Genomic DNA, 20363 nt, shown 5'->3' on the forward strand with positions numbered 1-20363 from the left:
CATGGTGAAAACAGTAACTCCACTTCCTGTTGGCCCACAGCACACCACAGTATCATCACTTGATTATTTATCCTATGACCCCATTATGCTTCATATAAGGCTACATTCTAATTAATCTGCAAACTTAAAATATATTAGAGAACATTTGCAAGACGTTTAAAGAAACTAGAAGCCTTAACATAACTGACGGAGTGAACTCATCTGTATACAGATCTTCCCCTGTACGATGTGAGATGTTAGATTATTATTATTATTATTATTATTATTATTATTATAGAATTGAACTATTGCATAAAGGTATTTTTCATATGTAAAATATTAGTTATAGCGATGTGATCAGTACCAAAATACACTTTTGGTTGGATTGCCATTTATTTTGAGGTGATTTTTATTTATATATTTAAAATAAATATATATAAATAAGTATATTTTTATTCATTTAAGACAAACAGGAAATATTTGCGTTTAAATATGGATCATTATGTGATAAGCCATGAGTATAGTCAAGGGGAATCAGGATTTAGGAGTTGAGGAAACACTTTTTATTTTTATTTTAGTTTCAACAATATCCTTGTTTCAGCCCTAATCCAGAATTATAGTTATGGTGATAGTTTAGAGTTGTATAATTAAAAGATCATCGTGTCCTAAGAGCTCCATTTAACTAACTATAATTGGGTGGAAACAGCTTAAATGCTTAACATTTATGATTCTTTCCTAGGCAAAACAATATATGACACAATAAATCATTTAGGCTGAACACATTTTACCTTAAATAAAACTGAAGATAAAAGAATAAAAGCACGCATCAAACGTAGATAAGGCGTTTACAGTTGACGAGACAAAAGCAGTACGATTCCAAGAGGAAAGTCTTTCTCTTCGAAGAGGTGTAAATGGGTATTACATCAGCGTTATTATGGCAATTATGCCACGCTACTTGTGGATGTAGTTAATAACAGCAAACAGCGTGAACTCAATTAGTCTCTGTAATTATATTCCATCCTGCCATTCATTAGCAGTCATTAGTGAATACATACTACAGGTAAACATGCATTATATTCAAACACCAATATTCCCAAAGTTGAATTTGTCTTTATTTTGATATTAAAAAGTAAAGTTTTGTGGAGATTGAGTCAAGACAAGACTTGAAGGCATGAAAAAACACAGAGGCATGAAGATAGTAATGCACATGTTATGTGACTGAGGAACTAAGCTTCTTACAAATAGAAATAGTACTTTTGAATATCTGCATCATTAATTGTATATGTTTTTCTATTCTCCCATCATACAGTCATTAAAAAGTAATACAAGATGAACCATATACGCAAACAAGCACTGTTATCTACAGCAGCAGGTCAGGTGAACGGAAATTTTCATCGCAGACGAAGAGATACGCGCACACTAGAATCCGTTTTAAGTTTACGGTACGAAGAACCCAGGCGACCTACCAGAGAAAGTCTTTAACAGCACATAAACACTTGGGTACACGATTCATCAGTAGTAAGAAGTGACGCCGTTCATAGGGACAGCTCAGACTCTTTTCCCGCACTGTTGGCTGGAGGTGTCCCATTTCTCAAAAGCTCTTCATCATCATCATCATGAACATCCTCATCATCCGACTGGACCACGGGGGTTTCTGCTCCGTCCTCCTCTTGGCTGTCAGAGGTGGCGGTGGAGGAAGTGGAGGATATCCGTGATTTGAGCTCGCTGGTGTCTGCGACCCTCATGGAGATTTCTTCCCTCAGTGACGCATCAATGTCTCCACTGCCACCGAGATCTAGACGAGAAATCGCAGTTCCAGAAATTAGCATCATCATCCAAATATTAAAATTCTACATCATGTTAGAGATCAGGTATTTTTCAGACATCTCTCCTTACTGCTTTTAGCATTTTAGCATTTAGTTTTGCTTGAGATTATGAACATTCTTTTATCTTCAGTTTATCCTGATCAGAGTCATGATGGATTCAGAGCAGGGAATTCACCCTGTACGGGTCGCCTGTCCACCTCTGAGCACCGTATACACACACATTCATATAAAGTCACCAGTCAACCTACACGCATGTTTTTGAGAGGTCAGAGGAAACCAGAGAACCCAGAGGAAACCAACACAGTCAGAAGGAGAACATAGGAAACTGACCATATTGACTAAACTTTTTTTTTTTTTAAATAGTTTTTATGTTTGAATTGTATTTTCAATATTGCTTAGAAATTCAGGTTAGGTGGTTTTTCTTTCTAGGCTTTTTCTATATTTTTATGTGGGCTCGGGTTAAAGTAGTACAATACACTCACTCTTATGACAGTGAAAACAACCATGAAATGGTCTGCATAATAAAGTGACCTTGGTTATAGAAAAGCACTGTATAATTTGAACATCCATACACATTCAGTTTACTGAATCTTGCTTTTGAATGTTTCTGTGATAAAAATATTATAATGCAGTCATGCCACCATAGTCTGTGTAAAACATTTAACAAGATGTATTTACTGATTAAGAATGGTTGCATAACACAATAACTGAAACTAGGATCAAGTTCTCGCTGAACAGTCGCTCGTGATTATCACAGTCAGAAATGCTTTTTACAAAGGTTGCAATACAATTAAGCGATTTTCTGTGCTTTTTTTTTCTTTACTACTCAAATTGGCAAAATTGCAAGCACAGGATTCTTCTTTTAAAAACAGTAAAGACACACGTAATGACTTATTCTATGAGAGCTGTACTTATGCTTGATGCAAATGAATCAAAGAAGGTTTTTGTTTGAATGCAGGTTGTGATATTTAGGCCCAAATCTGCCAAAAATCTGGGGTAATTTTAAAAAAATTCCAAACTTCTGCTAATCAAGTTTGCTTGATTTTGAGTTTTAGTTTTCGCAAAAACATGACATCCTGGAGGGACTGACTGAAGGTGAATATGAGTGAATTTAACCCTGGTTTGTTTATGAATGCTGACAAAAATCAACAGATGGTAGAAGAAAATGGAATATCTGAAATTCTGTCTTGTAAGCGATTGCTCCTGATAAACTCTGAAATGACATGAAATAAAAATGTAAATTAAAAAATGCTAATTAAAAAGCTGTTTTTTTGTTGTTTTATTTGTTTATTCTGTAAAAGATCCGATTTCTGGTTTTAAGCTGCCTGTTTCTACCTTCTAGTGGACACGAACATGCTTCGTCCTCCTCAGTCGAGGCCAGAAAAACATCCAGGGCCTCCTGATCTGAGATGTCCAGAAGGTCCAATTGCTCCAGCATGTCCACATTGACCTCCATGGACGAAATGCTGCTCATGGGAGCTACGGAGCATGGGGAAAAAAAACATCTTAAATATCATAAAAAGAATGATCAGAAGAAACACATTTGTTAGTAATTGCAAACAGTATCTGTACTTTACGTACCCCTCTTGTAATCAATCTGCAAGTGTGCCGAGGAGAAGTAAACGTCCACGTCGTGCTGGAAGGCCTCTTCGAAGAAGCGCTGTCTTTCTCTGAGCCTCAGCTGCTGGGCCGCGTCCATGTCCGGAAGCCTCAGAGCATTCTCCGTTTCAGCTGGAAAAACACACACAAAAAAAATGCAACAAGCTATGATTTCCCAGACTAATTAGCGATCACTTCCTGAGAGGTTTCAGTTTGCTGCCTGGAGTGCATGAATAGTAAATACATAAACCACCACCAGGGAGCAACAGTCAGCCATTGCTCCGTCACTGCTGGTGCCAGAATTTGTACTTGGGCTCAATTTTATTTTACAAAATGTAATCCCTATTAAAATGAATAGATCTTCTACTTCTGGCTTTCTATCTGCAGGTAGGTCCGTAGGTAGCAACTCATAATGTAGGTTTACACACACACACACACACACACACACACACACACACGCCACACTCGGTCATCTCATATTGCCGTAAATCTGTCAAGGCGTGCAGTTCAGTCACAGCATCTGTCAATTCTACGGCTGCTAATCTGATTGGACTGGAAGTGCAATCACATTTCCTCCCTGCATCAGGAGCAGGGTAATAGCCTAAAGAGGAGCCCTGAAAGGCAAGAAAAACGAGATGAGGAAATTTCCAACTAGGTGTGCATTAGGGAACTGGGGCTTGAACGACGAATCTCAAGTGTGTATCAGTTACATTTACACCTCATAGCTAACGGGTTAACGTTCTGAAAAAGAGAAAAGGAAGCAGGATGTACTGTTAACATAGTGTGTGTGTGTGTATGGGTATGCGCCTGTGGCACTGTAGTACTTAATCAACATTATATGGGAATACATCTCACTATTGGAGTAGTGGCCACTTGTTTTGTCTCTGCACCATCCATTAGTCAGATGAGCAGCCTGACCCTCTGCTCGAACACAAGACCTCGGCCGCTTAGCTATTTATGGAGGCACACACAGGAGTCGGAGTAAATGACTCATGGGTAATTATAACCACCAATATATGCAACAGAAACAGCAACCTTACAGAAAACTGTGTTTAGACTCTTCAGTTTTATGTTTCACACAATGATTAGATTAATATGAGTCATTTATCTTCACATGCTCCTTTTTCACTGATTCTTTTAGTTTAGCATGTTCATTTCCGCACATTAATCCTTTATTTGTTCAAATAAAAGATGTGTGTGTCTGTAATTTTTCACATGATTTCTTTGCTTCTCTTTACCCCACGTTTTTTAATCTTTAAATACAAGTCATTTATTTTAATGTCCTAAAGTTTCCACTAGTTTGTTTTTCATTTGTTGATTACATGTAAATTTCTCATATGGTTCCTTGAACTGCGTTATTTTTCATTTCTAGGGCACACAGTTTTGTGGTCATATCATGTCCTATTATTCACACATGTGCACTTGTCACTCTTTTACACGTCATCATACGTTACTCACACAGTGGCAGGAAAAAAACAATGATCACATATGAAATGTGTTGAATTCTTTTTAAATGTGTTTTACTTTTATTTATGAAATTTAAGCCTGCTAGAAATCTTTACAATTTGATCTAAAAACCCCTTATGAGTGCCTGCTGTGTATTCTTTACATATTTTATGCATACCACCTCTAAAAGAATTATGTGCTGCACTGCATATACTCTATAATGTGAGCATATACAGTATGATGAATAAGTAGCAACCTGGGATTTGGACAGGCAATAAACCTAAAATAAATAATTAATCAATTTTTTTTTAAAAAGAAAAAGCTAATTGAAAATTTTCTGTTTGGCTATTTGCACTTTAGTGCCCTTGTGTGAGAGTTCATGGCTCCCATGGAGTCAAGCAAGCATTCATTAAGCTACCATGAACAAAACAAAAACTTGTAAAGCTGTGTCCTGCATATTTTTTTTTTTTTTTTTTTAACAAAACCGATTCAACTAATCATCTAATTAACAGACTCTTTCTAAAAGTCCATTGGTGTGCTCAAGCATTAAAACTGTTCAATGGCGCTAGACCCAAGAACCGTTGCTTTAAAATACCACAGCTCGGCTTTTCACTTTTACAGCCGGTCAATACATCGAACCACACAAAAACAGCATTCTGGGATTAAGGTGTAATTAGAGCGTACAGGCCTAGATGAGGCTAATTGGATTGGGTTTCTAAGCCTCGGCCAAATTAGGAAGAATGTAAAGGCTAGCCTGTGCTGGGAAAAGCTGACAGTTCACATGGCTTCCACATGCATAGACTCATTACCACAGCAAACACTAGAGAAGACAAAACAAAGTCCCCGATGTGCACTCATGCATAGTGCAGCATTAGCTATTTTGAGCTAGTTGATCGCTAGCAAATTAGCTTGTGCTTGGTACAAATGATTGTCGTACTCTCTGAAGATTAATTACAACATTAGCCAAACTTTTATAGAAATAATATAATATAGTAATTAAAGGGTTTTTTTTATCACCAACAGTAGCCAGCTATTGTCTAAATACTAATATCTCTGTGTCATTACTTAACTAGCTCATAACATTATGACCAACAGCCTAATATTGTGTTGGTCCCCCTTTTGCTGTCAAAACAGCCCTGACCTATTATGCACTGTGCATCTTGACACCTTTCTATCAGAACCAGCATTAACTTCTTCAGCAATTTGAGCTCATCTGTTGGATCGGATCACACGGGCCAGCCTTCGCTCCCCATGTGTATCAATGAGCCTTGGCCACCCATGACCCTGTCGCCGGTTCACCACTGTTCCTTCTTTGGACCACTTTTGATAGATACTGACCACTGCAGACCGGGAACACCCCACAAGAGCTGCAGTTTTGGAGATGCTCTGATCCAGTGGTCTAGCCATCACAATTTGGTCCTTCATCAAACTCGCTCAAATCCTTATGCTTGCCCATTTTTCCTGCTTCTAACACATCAACTTTGAGGTGCTTCTAACACATCAACTTCCTGCCTAATATAGCCCACCCACTAACAGGTGCCATGATGAGGAGATCATCAGTGTTCACCTGTCAGTACTCATGTTATGCCTGATCGGTGTATGTGCAAACACATGTAACTGACTGAAATATCAAGAGATATAATCAACATACATCAATCCAAAGGAGTTTATCATGTTTACTCAAGGCCTTTCAGTTTACTTCATACCAACGGGTTTAAATTAATTTTGTGGCATGTACAGCTAATATTTTGGATTGCTGAGGCTTGTTTATGGGGTTCATAGTTAATAAGATTACCATCATTTTTTCCGTCTCAAAGGATTTTTTTTTGTCAGGAACGCAGTTACACCGGGGCAAGCGTGTTTGTTTCTGATGAAGAGGCTTTTCAAGATTCATATCAAACTAAACAAATCTCATTCGGTCCAATTATTTTCACAAAAAGTTTTAAAAACAGACTTGTAAATTTGGGGAATTCCTGTCCTTCATCTGCCAAAAAGAAAAAGAAGCCTGCGTTTTTCAGTCGGTTGCTCTGTAATAATGAAAATGTGATGACTAATGAGGCAGACATCCTGGCTTTTTGTTTCAGTTTCCTGAAAAAATATGACTTGTCACATTTGGCAACAGAGCGTGTGCTCGCTGCGGCAGATCAGGAACAGTCAGTGACCCTGTGGTGTGTGAGGACAGCGAGTCAGCCAGCGGACGAAGATGTCACTGTGACTCACTCTCTGGCTATCAGACAGTGTGTGTGTGTGTGTGTGTGTGTGCACTAATGCTGCATTCCAGTGCTGTTTATATCATGCCCTCGTCATCTTTTCTAGCCATTTCCCTTCAGAATAATCCCCATCAGTGTCGTAAAGGTCATTCCTATACTTTATTAGCTCAAGTGATATTTACTAGCTACATCACTGGATGCCTGAGGTATCGAGTCAACATAACAGTAAATATCGCTAGCAGAACTTGCCTAGGAGGCCATGTTCTAACATGAATAAATATTTCAAAAATACACACACACACACACACATATATATATATATATATATATATATATATAAGCATACAGCTAATAATTTGTTATGATGATGGTGTTAGCACACCAATCTGACACTGTACGCAGTTCTGAGGTAAAACAACCCCGCTAGAGCAATACAAACTAATACTCTCATCCAAAATAAAGGTAAAATGTAGCTACAAACTGAATAACTGCTGTTCGGAACCATTTAACGTAATTACAGCACAGTTTAGATTATTGCCAAATATAAGTGACTATAGTGTGCAAAAGTTTGTGACCCCCCCCTATGGTTTTTAAATAGAGAAAAGCTCTGTTTTATTCCAGAATAAATTAAATGTAGGTGTTAAGCGGCCTCGCACCATCATTGCTATAAATAAAACATTGCCTTCTCCATTTCGTATGCTTTCCTAAGTAATCTCGGGTTATTTCTTTACAGCTTTGTTCACTCACCCATACAATGCGGGGAGTGTAGCTGGTCCTAGACGTTCATACTGAAAGGAGTTAGGTCAAGCTTAAATGGCATGCTGTTATACTTTAATATCTGACCTAACACAGCTTAAAATATTAAAGCCTAGTCTCCAGGCGTTGCTTTTATATAACCATGAGTGGAAAGAGGAAGGGCACTTCAACCCACCAGGAGACTCAGATATGAGACGTATTAGGAGGAGTGCATGTCAGGGAGTGTGTGTGTGTGTGTCCATGTGTGCTGCTTTATGCTGAGTGGCACATTGCTCAGTCAGGGACGAACACCAGCATCCTGCTCATCATCTTTAACAAGCCGGGCTGCCGCACAACAGGCCAGGAAGGAGAACCAGGGTCACTGCTTTCCTCCTTTGAACTAACTCAGGGTTAATTGCCCGGCTCGAGGGACGGCTCTAGCGCTCTCGCAGCAGGTTCTCTCAAAACCCTCAGCCTTCAGGTTATGGATTTATTTCTCCACTTTGCAGCCTGTTAATGCTCACAACCTCAGCCACCTGCTGAAAATAAAAGTGGCACACATCCGGACGCCCACTAGCATGGCATGGCGTGGCATTTGCACAGGATTGGAACGCATGAAGCCCTGCTTGGGTCCACAGGTTACATAAAGAAGGACGGCGTATTTCACCTTTGGTCAAGCTGAAAGACAGCAGGGGTCTGATTAGTAATGACAACAAGTCACTTGCAGCACACAGCAAGACTGCTGAAGTTTATTTCTCAGACGTGGACACACACACACACACACATTTCCAGTGGCTTTCAATAGAGGAATAAATTTTGAGCATCTAATATTAAATTTCGTCAGAAATTATGCTACTGTGTTAATGTTATTGATGTCTAATGATTCTAAACGGTCAATTACTTAACCAATCTATGTCACGAAATTCAGGATTGTTCCTTCATTAAAATGTACCAATTAGGAGAGATTTCACTAATTGGTTAACAAATCAGTCACACCAAGATTTTATGATTGCAGAAATGAATGCAAAATCAAGCTCAATATTTAGAGGAGCTTCAAAATCACCACAGATTTGGATCATTGAATATTTAGGCCAAGATGCTTCATGTGACATCATCACAGTGCATATTTATCATTTAGCCAAGACTTTTCGGTTCATGTGCATCGAACATGAGTACAGCTATCACATAACGTAATTATATCCGTGTTTCCACTGGTAGGAGTTTAAAAGAAGAATCCTGTCCTTGCAAATCCTGAATGAACTGAGAAATTAAATCACTGGTGCACAGAAATCCATAATGTTTTGTCAAAATTATTTTCCATCATTATTTGTTAAAAACAAGAAAAAGTAAGAAAAGGAAATCAGGTCTTAACCAGGTTTCAGGTCTTTTAAATCAGGTCTTAACCAGGTTTCAGGTCTTTTAAATCAGGTCTTAACCAGTTTCAGGTCTTTTAGATCAGGTCTTAAGCAGGTTACGCCTACAGTGACTTGACTGAGAGCAAACAAGTGCATGATGATGAGAACGCCACTCTCCTTTAGAACTCACACACTAATCTGAAGTCAAATTCTCACACTTGATCTCTTTGTAATGTGCCAAATCACATCTGATCCTAGCTCACCGTACTCTCCCTCGTTATGTCACACCATGTCTATTTAGTCCAAACCTCTCTTTCTTCTCTGCTTCCTCTCTCTTTTATTCTCTCTGTGGGATTGGCATTGGAGTAAAGGGACAGATTTGAGCCTGACTACCGGACATGGCACAGCACTCACACTCCCATACCCAGGGCTGCTTCTTAGAAACCCACAGTACCAGTAGAAAAGAGTGCATTTTACACACACATACACACACACACACACACACAGGTCATTACTGCTAAAGTAACATTGTTCTATCCTGGCCTGTGGCTTTTCCTGGAAGTTTTACTATTTTAAAATGTCCAAGAACAAATGCAAATGATTAGAATAGCAACACATTCACTTTTTATTTGCTCCAATTTAAAATAGTAAATTAGTTTAGTGTTTAGTTTACTGTTAGTTGATTATTTTCCAATAACAGCACACCTTGCAGTGTTTTATTCTCATATACCAAAGTTCCCTCACTAATTTCTCTTCTCTCCTTTTCTCTTCTCTCCTTTTCTCTTCTCTCCTTTTCTCTTCTCTCCTTTTCTCTTCTCTTCTCTTCTCTTCTCTTCTCTTCTCTTCTCTTCTCTTCTCTTCTCTTCTCTTCTCTTTCTCTATCTCTCTCTCTCTCTCTCTCTTGAAATTAATACGACAAAAAAGTGCAGCTTGTCATGTTGCTGTAGAAAAAAAAAAAAAAACCTGTTCAAAAACCTAAAGGAACAAATTACCGACACTGGAGACTCCTTCTAAAAATCTCCTAGGAGATCTGGAGCATCAATGAGAATGAGTGCGTTACTATGGAAACCATAACAGTCTTCAGCCATTTCCTTACTTTACCACACCCCAATGATGAAGCACAGGGAATAAAGCCAGAGTCTTGGCAACTGTGTGCTTTTTCCCATTTACACATAACATTTTCCACTTTCCATTTTCCACATGAACCCCACAGGCGTGATATTCTCCAGAGATGAGGACAGGAACTGTGAAAACCCCAAACAAAGGCATACTGCTAAATTTATTGCTGTATATCTCTCTGAGAATAAACACTGCAGATTGTCTCGGAGCAGTGTGGTAGCAGGACACAGGAAACTAGTGTTCCAATGTTTCCCAAGAGAAGCATCAGACAGAGCTTTAAACCCCAGAGTTCATTTAAGCTACATCCCATAAGCTGGTCAGAGTGGCTGTGGGTTTTTTTTTATGCTGGTTTTTATAGATGAGCTACAATAAAAACACTCCCACAGGCTCTTCCTGACCAGCACAAGGTTAGAGAAAATGACCCTTCCAGATGCTTTAAAGCGATTTTCGACCACATGAACAAAAATAAGGACAGTCGTTGGTCTGTGGTTCAAAAATTAACGTAGTGTATGACATGGTACATATTTGTAAAAGATTCCTCTAACCACCATTTGGTGTGAGAATATTAAAGCACACTCTACATCCATAGGGAAGGAACACTGTATTGTGTATATGATGTGTCACTTTCACAACTTTCCTGGAATAATATAATCATCTTTAACCCTTGACTTGTATCAGTGAGTTAAACTGTACGGTTTTATACACACTGCATAACAGTGGACCAGCTGAGATCAGATATGGCCGGGCTGCTCGTCTTAACTCTCCTAAACCCTTTGTGTCATCAGTCATTTCTGTAATTGGTCTCTGATGATGACACTGGTTATGACTCGGCATTTCATCTCCAGCCAATCATGTGAGCCGACACTCAGTCACACTGCATCCCATTCAAAGTCTCGCAGGAACTGATCTCAAGTCAGCTGTTTCAGTTTAACTGAAAACATAAATACACACAAACTGGCTTCAGATCAGTGCGGTGCAGTATGGTGTTCTGGGGAAATTCCCTTCGCCTTCCCCTTCTGGGCCACTTCCTTACCTCGTCAGCTCAGATTTGGTTATGTCTAAAGACCTAGAAGTAACTGTAGGCATCAGGTGTTGACTCAGCAGTTTTGAATGGCGATCAATAGGTTGTGAGTTCAAATCCCAGTGCTGTTAACCTGACACTTTTAGACCCTTCGGCAAGGAAGCCCATTAACCCTCATCACTTTGGAGACATCTGAAAATGTCAAATGTAAAGGTACACTTGCTAGTAGAGTCATTATATCATTATATTTGATTTATTCCCCAGCCGTGTTGAATGCTCGATTCTGATTAGTCAGAAAGTGTTCATTTTTATATAATAGCATTACCTACATTATACATACATACATACATTATCATTCACTCATGCTATTTACACTTATATGGCAGAGCATGTGCATAATCGAATGCTTATAATTAACATATTTTTTAAAAATGTGTTGTTATTGGGGGACATCTTCAGAACAGAGAACTTCGCACTTCATAGTTTCAAAGCACTGTGATAAGCTTAATTTTTTTAAAAAGGGACGGTGTTAAGGACCATATTTATAATAATAAGACTGCAGGAACTAACCTTTCTCAAGGTCAGTATTAACTGTAACTATAAACGGTTAAAAAGAACGATGTTTGGTTCATGATTAAATATATAAAGAAATATATAATCATGAGCAATACACTGTGGTATAAGAGGAATGAATACAGCTCAGGATGTGCCCGAGGAAAAAATGGGAAGAAATTTGTCATAATCATGAACTTCCTTTGGTAAAGTTATCATGGTTGCCATGGTTACTCTAACAACAGCAACCCATCCCAATAGTTTAATACTTTTCTTTACTAAAATACTACACAGTCATTGAGGAAGCAGGATTGAACAGTAACCCTTCACAGTGGATTAATGGATTGATAATGAAGCTGATGGTTTAGATAAATCTTACAAGTGTCCATTGTAGTACATCGTGTCTTCGAGTCCAACTGTTGCCACTGACAGACTGTAATAAATATTTCACGAGCGTGAGTGAACCTGTTCGATACGCAACTGAAGAGGCGGCACAAGTCTGAGCAACACAAAGGTCATCTTACTCGATTCTTTTTCCTGAGAAAACCACAACAGCATGGCAGTTTTTTTCCCCCCCTCAGCGCTTTTCTTCCATTCAACAAGAATCGCGTCACACTGCAACCATGACCGTGAGCTGAATGCCACCGTCTAAAGACAAGACAGTCTAAAGGCAAGCATTTCCAGGAACTGTCGATGGTAAGGCTACTGAGTTACTGGAAAGGTCTGAAGGATAACAACAGATGCTGAAAGTGAGGGAGTGTAAGTTGGCATGCCATCGCTCGGTTCTGCTGCACAGAAGAGGTGTGTATGTGTCACATAAGTGTGTTAAAACTACTGTCATAGCATGTCTGTATTCATCATTCAAGCCTTCTAGGGAAAATTTGTTCCATTGAGTCAATTTGTTATACAAAATTATTTTTACTTCATTACATTCAGCCAATCAGCTAAAATGAGAAAGTGCCAGATTTAGCTACGTGCAAATGTCCAGTTTGAGAACGCGTGATGTGATCCTCTACCAGGATAAAGCAGTTACTTAAACTGAATGAATTTGTCTGTGCTTGTTTCTAACATTAGCCACAATGCATTGCTAGCAAGCACAGAATGCTATGCGTGGGGTTAAAAATGTCTCCTTCATACAATGACTGCAGTAACTAATACATAAACTCTGTGTGAAAGTGCAGTACTAAAGCTCTTTTAGGAGTAAAAACACTGCGCAGTGTTATAGGAAAATCACCGCAAAAGTGATTATTTTCCCAGTAACTGCATCTCCTGAAATGTTTTATTGCTCTAATACCACGAAAACACAATACTGATCACTGATTTCTCACGCTCTCTCTCTCACTTGAGGTTAGTTAGATAAGACTACATAAGAATAAGACAAAAAAATGCACCTCGTCATGTTACTGAGAAACCACAAAGCCCTCCACCCTGAGGACACTCCCAAGATGAAGAACGTAAAGTTACTGCTTTAGCCCTGTACTGTTACAAAGCACTGAAACTAAATAAACCTCTCTCTTCACAGAAAATCGCATCATATCAACAATCATAAATCCGTTTATACGCAGCGTCCATCATGATAACATAATAGACTGATTTATTCTTATTCTATTCTATTAACACAAATCGAGTATAAATTGAAATCATTCAGGAGGCTAGATTAAACAGTATAGAGGTTATGGACATCATGCTTCTGCCTTTTAAGACTGTTAATACTAACGAGTGTCTGTTTTATTACATTATTACATCTATTTATACATTTCAAATTTATATCCTGATTTTATATGTGTAAAGCTGCTTTAAATCTGCTTTGTGACAATGTCAAACTGAATTAAATGAATAATAATATTATTAAATAATAATAATAAATCAATTTGCAATTTGCTGTTTAAGAAACAAAATCTCATGTCTTTCTACAAACCTTTTCATACATCATTCTGGTTTCTGTACAGGGTGTGGCTCAGTTCACAGTCCAGCCGAAAAGCTGCTCGGTGTTTGTTGGAAAACCCCACATACTTCAAACCAGATGCTGTAGTTATTATCACGGTTACATATCGTATACCGGGTCTGACGAAAAGAATGACTTTTCTTGTGTGTGCACACTGTATGTATTTTTTTTTTTTTTGTAGATCATGACCTACAGTGTGAGCATTGTGTGTGCTGCGTCTGTATTGTAAGATTATAACACACTACAAGTATAAAGAGTGTAGTGTAAAGTGTAGCGCAATAATGGAGTAAACTGGAATAAAAAACCACTTTCCTGGCCTTGCAGCTGTCTGGGTGCTTCACACATTCCACAGCTGTCCACAATGTTAGCCAGTTTCATCAGACGAGAATATTGATTTGGGTTCACCGAGCTGGATTTAGGTAAGACTATGTGGTCAAAACCACTGTGTCACATTCCACAGTCCAAAAAAAGTCCAAAAGGTTATGCTGATTGAGATACTGGTTGTCACGTTATGCAGGAAAGTTGATTTTCTGGGTGCACATTTACCAGATTTTATCCATAAATCCATTATCAATTCCAATTGCATCTATTAAGAATTCAATGATCAATATTCAATAGATAGATAGATAGATAGATAGATAGATAGATAGATAGATAGATAGATAGATAGATAGATAGATAGATAGATAGATAGATAGATAGATAGATAGATAGATAGATAGATAGATAGATACTTTATTCATCCCAAAGGGAAATTCACAGTAATATCAGTAATCCACTCTGTAATATCACAGAGTGGTATCACAGTAATATCAGTAATCCACAGTAATATCAGTAATCCACTCTGATATTCTTTATGCGGGGAAAAAAAAAGGTTTTTGGTTGAGAATACTATTTATTACAAATCGTATCATGATTATTTATTGAATATTGGCCTCAATGGCATTCCATAGTGCTTTCTTTTTCTTTTTCTTTTTTTAATGTTTTTGCATCAGTTCCAGTGTTATGGACTGTGGTTATATTAAATCTTTTGCAAGACTTTCATTCTATTCCTCACTTGAAGCTGATGTCATAAGCACACATAACTAAAACATGACCAAACAAAGGCATGCTCAACTCCCTCTGAATAACACTAAATCTGAAAGTTATTTCTAAAGTCTGAAAAGTGTAATATGATCGTTATCCTGTGTGTTAAAGTTAAATTAAATTTATCTCTCAATTCAGCCTCACCAGATCATGGAAATACATGGAGATTTAGATCCCTAATGAGGTGACAGAGGAAGGAATAACTCTTTGAGGTGACATGAGTAAGAATCCATGAGACAAACTGGACTTTTCTAACAGTACACTATAAAGGCAAATAGTACTTAGTGTGCTGAAAGGATGTTCATGATGAGTGAAAATTGTGAATAAGATGGCTGGGCTGAGTACAGGACAGTCTCTGTGATTAGAGCACAATCAAAAGCAAGACTGATATGTTCTCTTATAAGAAGAATGTCTGCCTTTGATGAGTGCAAAAATCTCCCCATGCACTCCTTTCATCTCTTCTCTACTCCGCCTCAACCGCTGAGCTATCTATCACATTCGGGCATGGATCCAGGAGTTAATTATTGATGGTGCGTGTCTGTGAGCTACTGCATGTGTGTGTGTGTGTGTGTGTGTGAAGCACAACCCAGCACCAGCAGATCCCTTGCATACTCTCAACAATGACCTCATTGTTAACCCTCTCCTCTCCTCAACAGAGGTCTTTAAGAGCAGGTCAATAATAGGTCAAATCTCATTCAGATGCACTATACATAGACTTACAGAGCAGAGCGCACATTTAGGGCGTCTCTCACAGGAACCAGGAACGAGGGATGGAAGCATGAGTAGTGTCAGAGTAAAATGATGAAGAGCAAGGAGGGAAAAGCTGCATTGTCTGTCTGGGGATTTCATGGAAAACAAGTTGCATGAGAGTATGATTGCTGCAGTCAGTCATCAATCTGCTGAGTCTGAATCAGGTGTTGTTTTATTAAGGTCCTGAAAAAAGTAACACTGACTAGATTAATCAGGTTGAAATAAACATTTTATTTTATTTTATTTTATTTTATTTTATTTTATTTTATTTTATTTATTTATTTATTTATTTATTTATTTATTTATTTATTTATTTATTTATTTATTCTTTCTTCCTGTTTTCTTTTTTCCCTCTTGCTCTCCTTCCTTCCTTTTAATATTATATTTATTTTATTTATTTTTAATTTTTTTTCTTCTTCTGTGTCCTCCCTCTTTGCTCCCTTCTTTCTCTTTTCCAAAAACAACCCCTGCACCCATTACCCCGGTTTGCAAACAAACACACACATTGGGTAACTTAAGTCCTGTCTTCTTGTCATTTGTTCTTGTATTTGTTGTTGTGTTTGTCTACAATGTCCTGTCTTTTGTTGTGAAATAAACAAACAAAAAAAAGGTTGAAATAAACAAAAAGAACAAAAAGAGAATGGAATGAAAATAAATGATACTTCTGGACTAAATCATACATCCTATAAATGTATTATACCGTTTTAAATCTAACATAATAAAATATGCCACAAAGAATAAACTAGATTTTATTATTACTTTTATTTGCAGTTCTTCTACAGAATTGATGTCAGAATTGTAAAATGCCTTTATAATGCCACTGATGGAAGGAGACTTCAAACCAGTTCGCTATAATTTCCAGTTTTTCAAGGTGGAAGGCTTTGAGTTTTTTGAGTAACATGAAAAGCTGCATTTTTGTCTGCATATTCAAGAGAAGGATCATGAATCTGGTGAGCCAACACCTGTTATTAAAGTGTTCAGAGTTTTGCAGATGTTCCACAGCATTACTGCTATTTAATAAACACGAAAATGTGAATAAAGCTATTCCGCATGTGTTGTTATAGGAAAACATCATGTCAGGCCACATCTCATTACTACAATGTAGATTTTATTTCCTTGAACAGCATGCACAGGTTGAGTTACTGGTGTATAAATCACAGCTAAACATATCCTTCTACGTAGTGATCGCAGCCTCTATTTTTTTCCCAGCGTAGCCACTAAATCAAGGCTGTTCTCCAGAGAGGCTAGGTCCAATTCACTGCATGCTCCCTCTGTAGAGCTACATCACAGTGATTTAGCACTATATAAAAGGACAAGAGTAGTTTACTGGCCAACTTATTTCAGGCTGGCACACAGAGCTGTTGCAGTCGAGAGCTGGCAGTTGCTCTCGAGCTCTATTTACAAATCCACGATGGCAGGCAATGAGTCGAGAGACTGCAGAAAGCAATTCAGCACTCATAAAATGTATTCCTGATAAACACTGGACACTGGCCAATTCATAGACGGCAAAAATAACTCACATTATAGAAGGGACTTGGAATAATCACTATGAGGAGGTACAATGTGTAATTTATGTTTGGCACAATGAGAACACTCCATCCTAAAGGCTGCAGGCTTACCCATTACAAGTCATGCAGCAGAATTCCTTAGAAGATAAACATTTCGGCGCATGTGGGCCATGCCAGCTGGACTTGATTTAGAGCATGACGTCCTCCAGCCAGAGTCTTAATTTAATCTATATCACAATGAGTCTTTGGCCCCCGAAACACAATAAAATGTGATTTATCATTCTGTGATCTAATTTCTGGTCACAATTCTCAAAGTGCATGTGAGTATGTGCAATAGAGTGCAATATGACACAAGACTGAGCATTACGTGGGAACCAACTAGTCCACTCAGTGGAGAATGAAGAAATCTACAGTTCTACTAGTAATTATCATAGAGGTCCTTAGAGACCTCTATCACATCGAAGCTGCCATTTGCCTGTATGGAGTATACCGCTATGAGAAACAAAACTAGCACTGGTCTGAATGATCACTTATCAACCCTGAGGCAGCCTACATCATCTGAAAGAGCCTGAAGGGACTGGACTCCAAATAAGGGAAGGAATTAGGACTGCCGGAATGGCTCTGCAGCATATACTGTTAAAGTGCAGATTTGTAAAGCCACAAGCATGCATGATGTTTGCAAAGATGTCTAAGTTTGGAGACAAAACCAATCTAACACACCCGGAGGGAAAAGGTTAGGGGGCAGATTTCTTCCAAGCATTACAAAAGTGAACATAGTTGAAAATTTTTATGCCTTCAACTCATGCTTTTGAACACAGTGTGATCATTTATCCACTGATGGTCTCTGAATATCCTCATGAAGCTTTATCACTGTAGCACTCTTTTACTTATTCAATCATTTTCAGTAACTGCTTTATCCAAGTCACAGAGGATCTGCAGCCTACTTCAAGAATTCTGGGTATAAGGTAGGAATACACCCTGGATGGGACACACACATCCAGAGTCATTTTTATGTACAATCTAGAGGCATCAATCAACCTCCGGGACTTGTTTTTGGGAGGTGGGAGGAAACTAGAGAACCCAGAGGAAACCCATGAAGACCTGGGATAAAGATACTGAGCTCAGTATGGATCCAGAAACTCTGGAAATGAATGCTGTTTCTTTAAAATGAACCTCTGAATGTAATGACAGCTTGATCCCAGGCAAAGTTTCAGCGTCACAAACCCACACTGGGCACTGGGCACATCTCAGGGCAATTTAGCATAAACAATCCACCTATGTTTTTGAAAGGCTGGAGGAACCTGGAGAAAATCGACACAGAAACATGCTAAACACTGCAGGAAAAATAACCAGGGCTCAGTTTTGACCTCTGGTCTTACGAGCTGTGAGAAACGAATGGTCTTTTTCGATCTTTATTCTGAAATCTTCGATTGTCAACTGTAGCAGTCTGTTACTTTAACTTCTTCTGACTTAAAGGCATCTTTCAGTTTTGAGGCCCATGAAAGAACATTTTTCTCAGTTTGTCTCAGGACTCAGCACAATGCAGTGACCAAGTCCAGTAATGACATAATGGCAGAGATAATTAGCTTAGTAGTTATAATGGGTTGATTTTATGAATATTGACACTGTGTTAATGTATAAACATCTATCTGTATTTTGTACATGTCTTTGCATTGTTTCCAATTGATCCAGTGTTTGAACTATATAGAATTTATAATAAATAGTGCTCCTTTATTGTATTTCACTGTTTAGAAACTTAGGTAACCTTATACTGGTTTATATATATATATATATAAATATCAATATATCATACTCTATGCCCACTAGATTGTCTCCATACACCAACTGTCAACTGTTATCCTCAATTGTAAATAAAATAAGCACTTGTGGTGAATTTTTCTGATCAGTGAAGAGTTAAGTATTTACTTACATGGCTGACGTTTGTTGTGCAGGTTTGCCCCCTTTGAGCTCATGATCCCTGTGTTTCCAGATACACACACACACACACACACACACACGGATGATGGAACAGAGAAGCCTCACGCAGGACTGGATCCTGAGTTAGACCCTGTGCAGAGCATCAGCAGCAAGAACGAAATCCATCATAACATAAACTCTCATCTTTCACTCTCTCTCTGTCTGTCTACCTATTATACAAATCATGCTCAAAAAATCCTGACCCAGAAATTCACAGAAACAAAGCTCATCCCCTCGTCCCTGTCACACACAGTCTAACTTAGGAGACTGAATACAGAGGGCTTAGGCCAGTGGAACGTACCATGTGGTCCTTCATAGGGGAGAGCTCACTCACTGCTCAGACATACCAAATAAGAAAAGGCAGGGGGGGAGGAAGGAGTTATGCAACAGGAAAAGGAGGGTTTAAGTTTTGTGAACCTAGGCCTGCTCTTTCTCATTCAGTTTCTCTGAGTCCATCTCAGTGTGAAACCCTGACAGGAAGCAGGCTCACTCATTAACAGAAAAAGCACTGAAGCTGAGCATTTCATCTAAATCTCTTTTATACTTTTTTTTTAAACATTGCCAGGTTACTAAATATCTATTAGAATCGGAAACTAGGCTATACTACAGATCACATTTTCGCCTACGCAGTGTCTTAACCTTAACTGTGTGGTCTGTGAAACCTCTTCACATGGTGACATTTTCCACTATACTGTATATACTTCTGAAAGCTACAAGCTTTTCCTAATCTGCACTGAAATATCTTTCTCTTTTGCCTGTATCTCAACCAAGATGATGTTGTATACAGCTATAAAAGTCTGGTGTCCGAATATGTTGTAGGCAGAAACATTAAAATCTATACATTTTTTTACTTTCCATTTACTTGGCAGACAGTTTTCCTCAACTCAAAAGAGCCTAAATCTAAATAAAGCTCATAGCTTAGAATCACATAAGGTGATTTCCTGCTCCTTCTACACATAACATGGCCACAATATCAACTGAATCTTCATTGATCTCTGTTTACCTTCATGTTTAAACTGTGCTACACAACTGCTGACTGGTATTGCAGTTTTGTATTGCTATTCATGTCGTATTTTTTTATCATAATGTGACATAATACTGCACTGTAACTTATTTATTGTACTGTTGATGAGGCTGGACTTACGTACATTTTGTTTTTGTGTAAACTATGATTATAAATCTAATCTAATCTGTGAGAATTGATTTCTGGTCACTAGCACAGAACCCTTCATGGATCTATAGATGGCCTGTTACT

At 38.3% G+C, this 20363-nt stretch overlaps 1 protein-coding gene across 1 annotated transcript; it reads right to left on the bottom strand.

Annotated features, from left to right (window-relative positions):
- Positions 1–1069: 1069 nt before the first annotated feature.
- On the bottom strand, positions 1070–19374 carry si:ch211-253b8.5 (dysbindin). The gene is made up of 4 exons (XM_058373465.1): positions 19062–19374; positions 3387–3536; positions 3141–3284; positions 1070–1774 (listed from the first exon to the last, which is right to left on the bottom strand). Exons 1-4 carry the CDS (start codon positions 19102–19104, stop codon positions 1515–1517), a joined length of 597 nt encoding a protein of 198 aa, XP_058229448.1. The 5' UTR covers positions 19105–19374; the 3' UTR covers positions 1070–1514.
- Positions 19375–20363: the final 989 nt, after the last annotated feature.

The sequence above is a fragment of the Hemibagrus wyckioides genome, linkage group LG21 (genome assembly GCF_019097595.1).
Source record: "Hemibagrus wyckioides isolate EC202008001 linkage group LG21, SWU_Hwy_1.0, whole genome shotgun sequence".
In the NCBI taxonomy this organism is placed as follows: Eukaryota; Metazoa; Chordata; class Actinopteri; order Siluriformes; family Bagridae; genus Hemibagrus; species Hemibagrus wyckioides.

What these genes read in the sequence shown, in the direction of transcription:
- si:ch211-253b8.5 (XM_058373465.1), bottom strand. Translation starts at nt 19,104, where the DNA reads ATGAGCTCAAAGGGGGCAAACCTGCACAACAAACGTCAGCCAT. An exon ending in GCAGATTGATTACAAGAGGG is followed by an intron (nt 3,285 to 3,386) that starts GTACGTAAAGTA and finishes CATGCTCCGTAG; the next exon opens with CTCCCATGAGCAGCATTTCG. An exon ending in ATGTTCGTGTCCACTAGAAG is followed by an intron (nt 1,775 to 3,140) that starts GTAGAAACAGGC and finishes TTTCTCGTCTAG; the next exon opens with ATCTCGGTGGCAGTGGAGAC.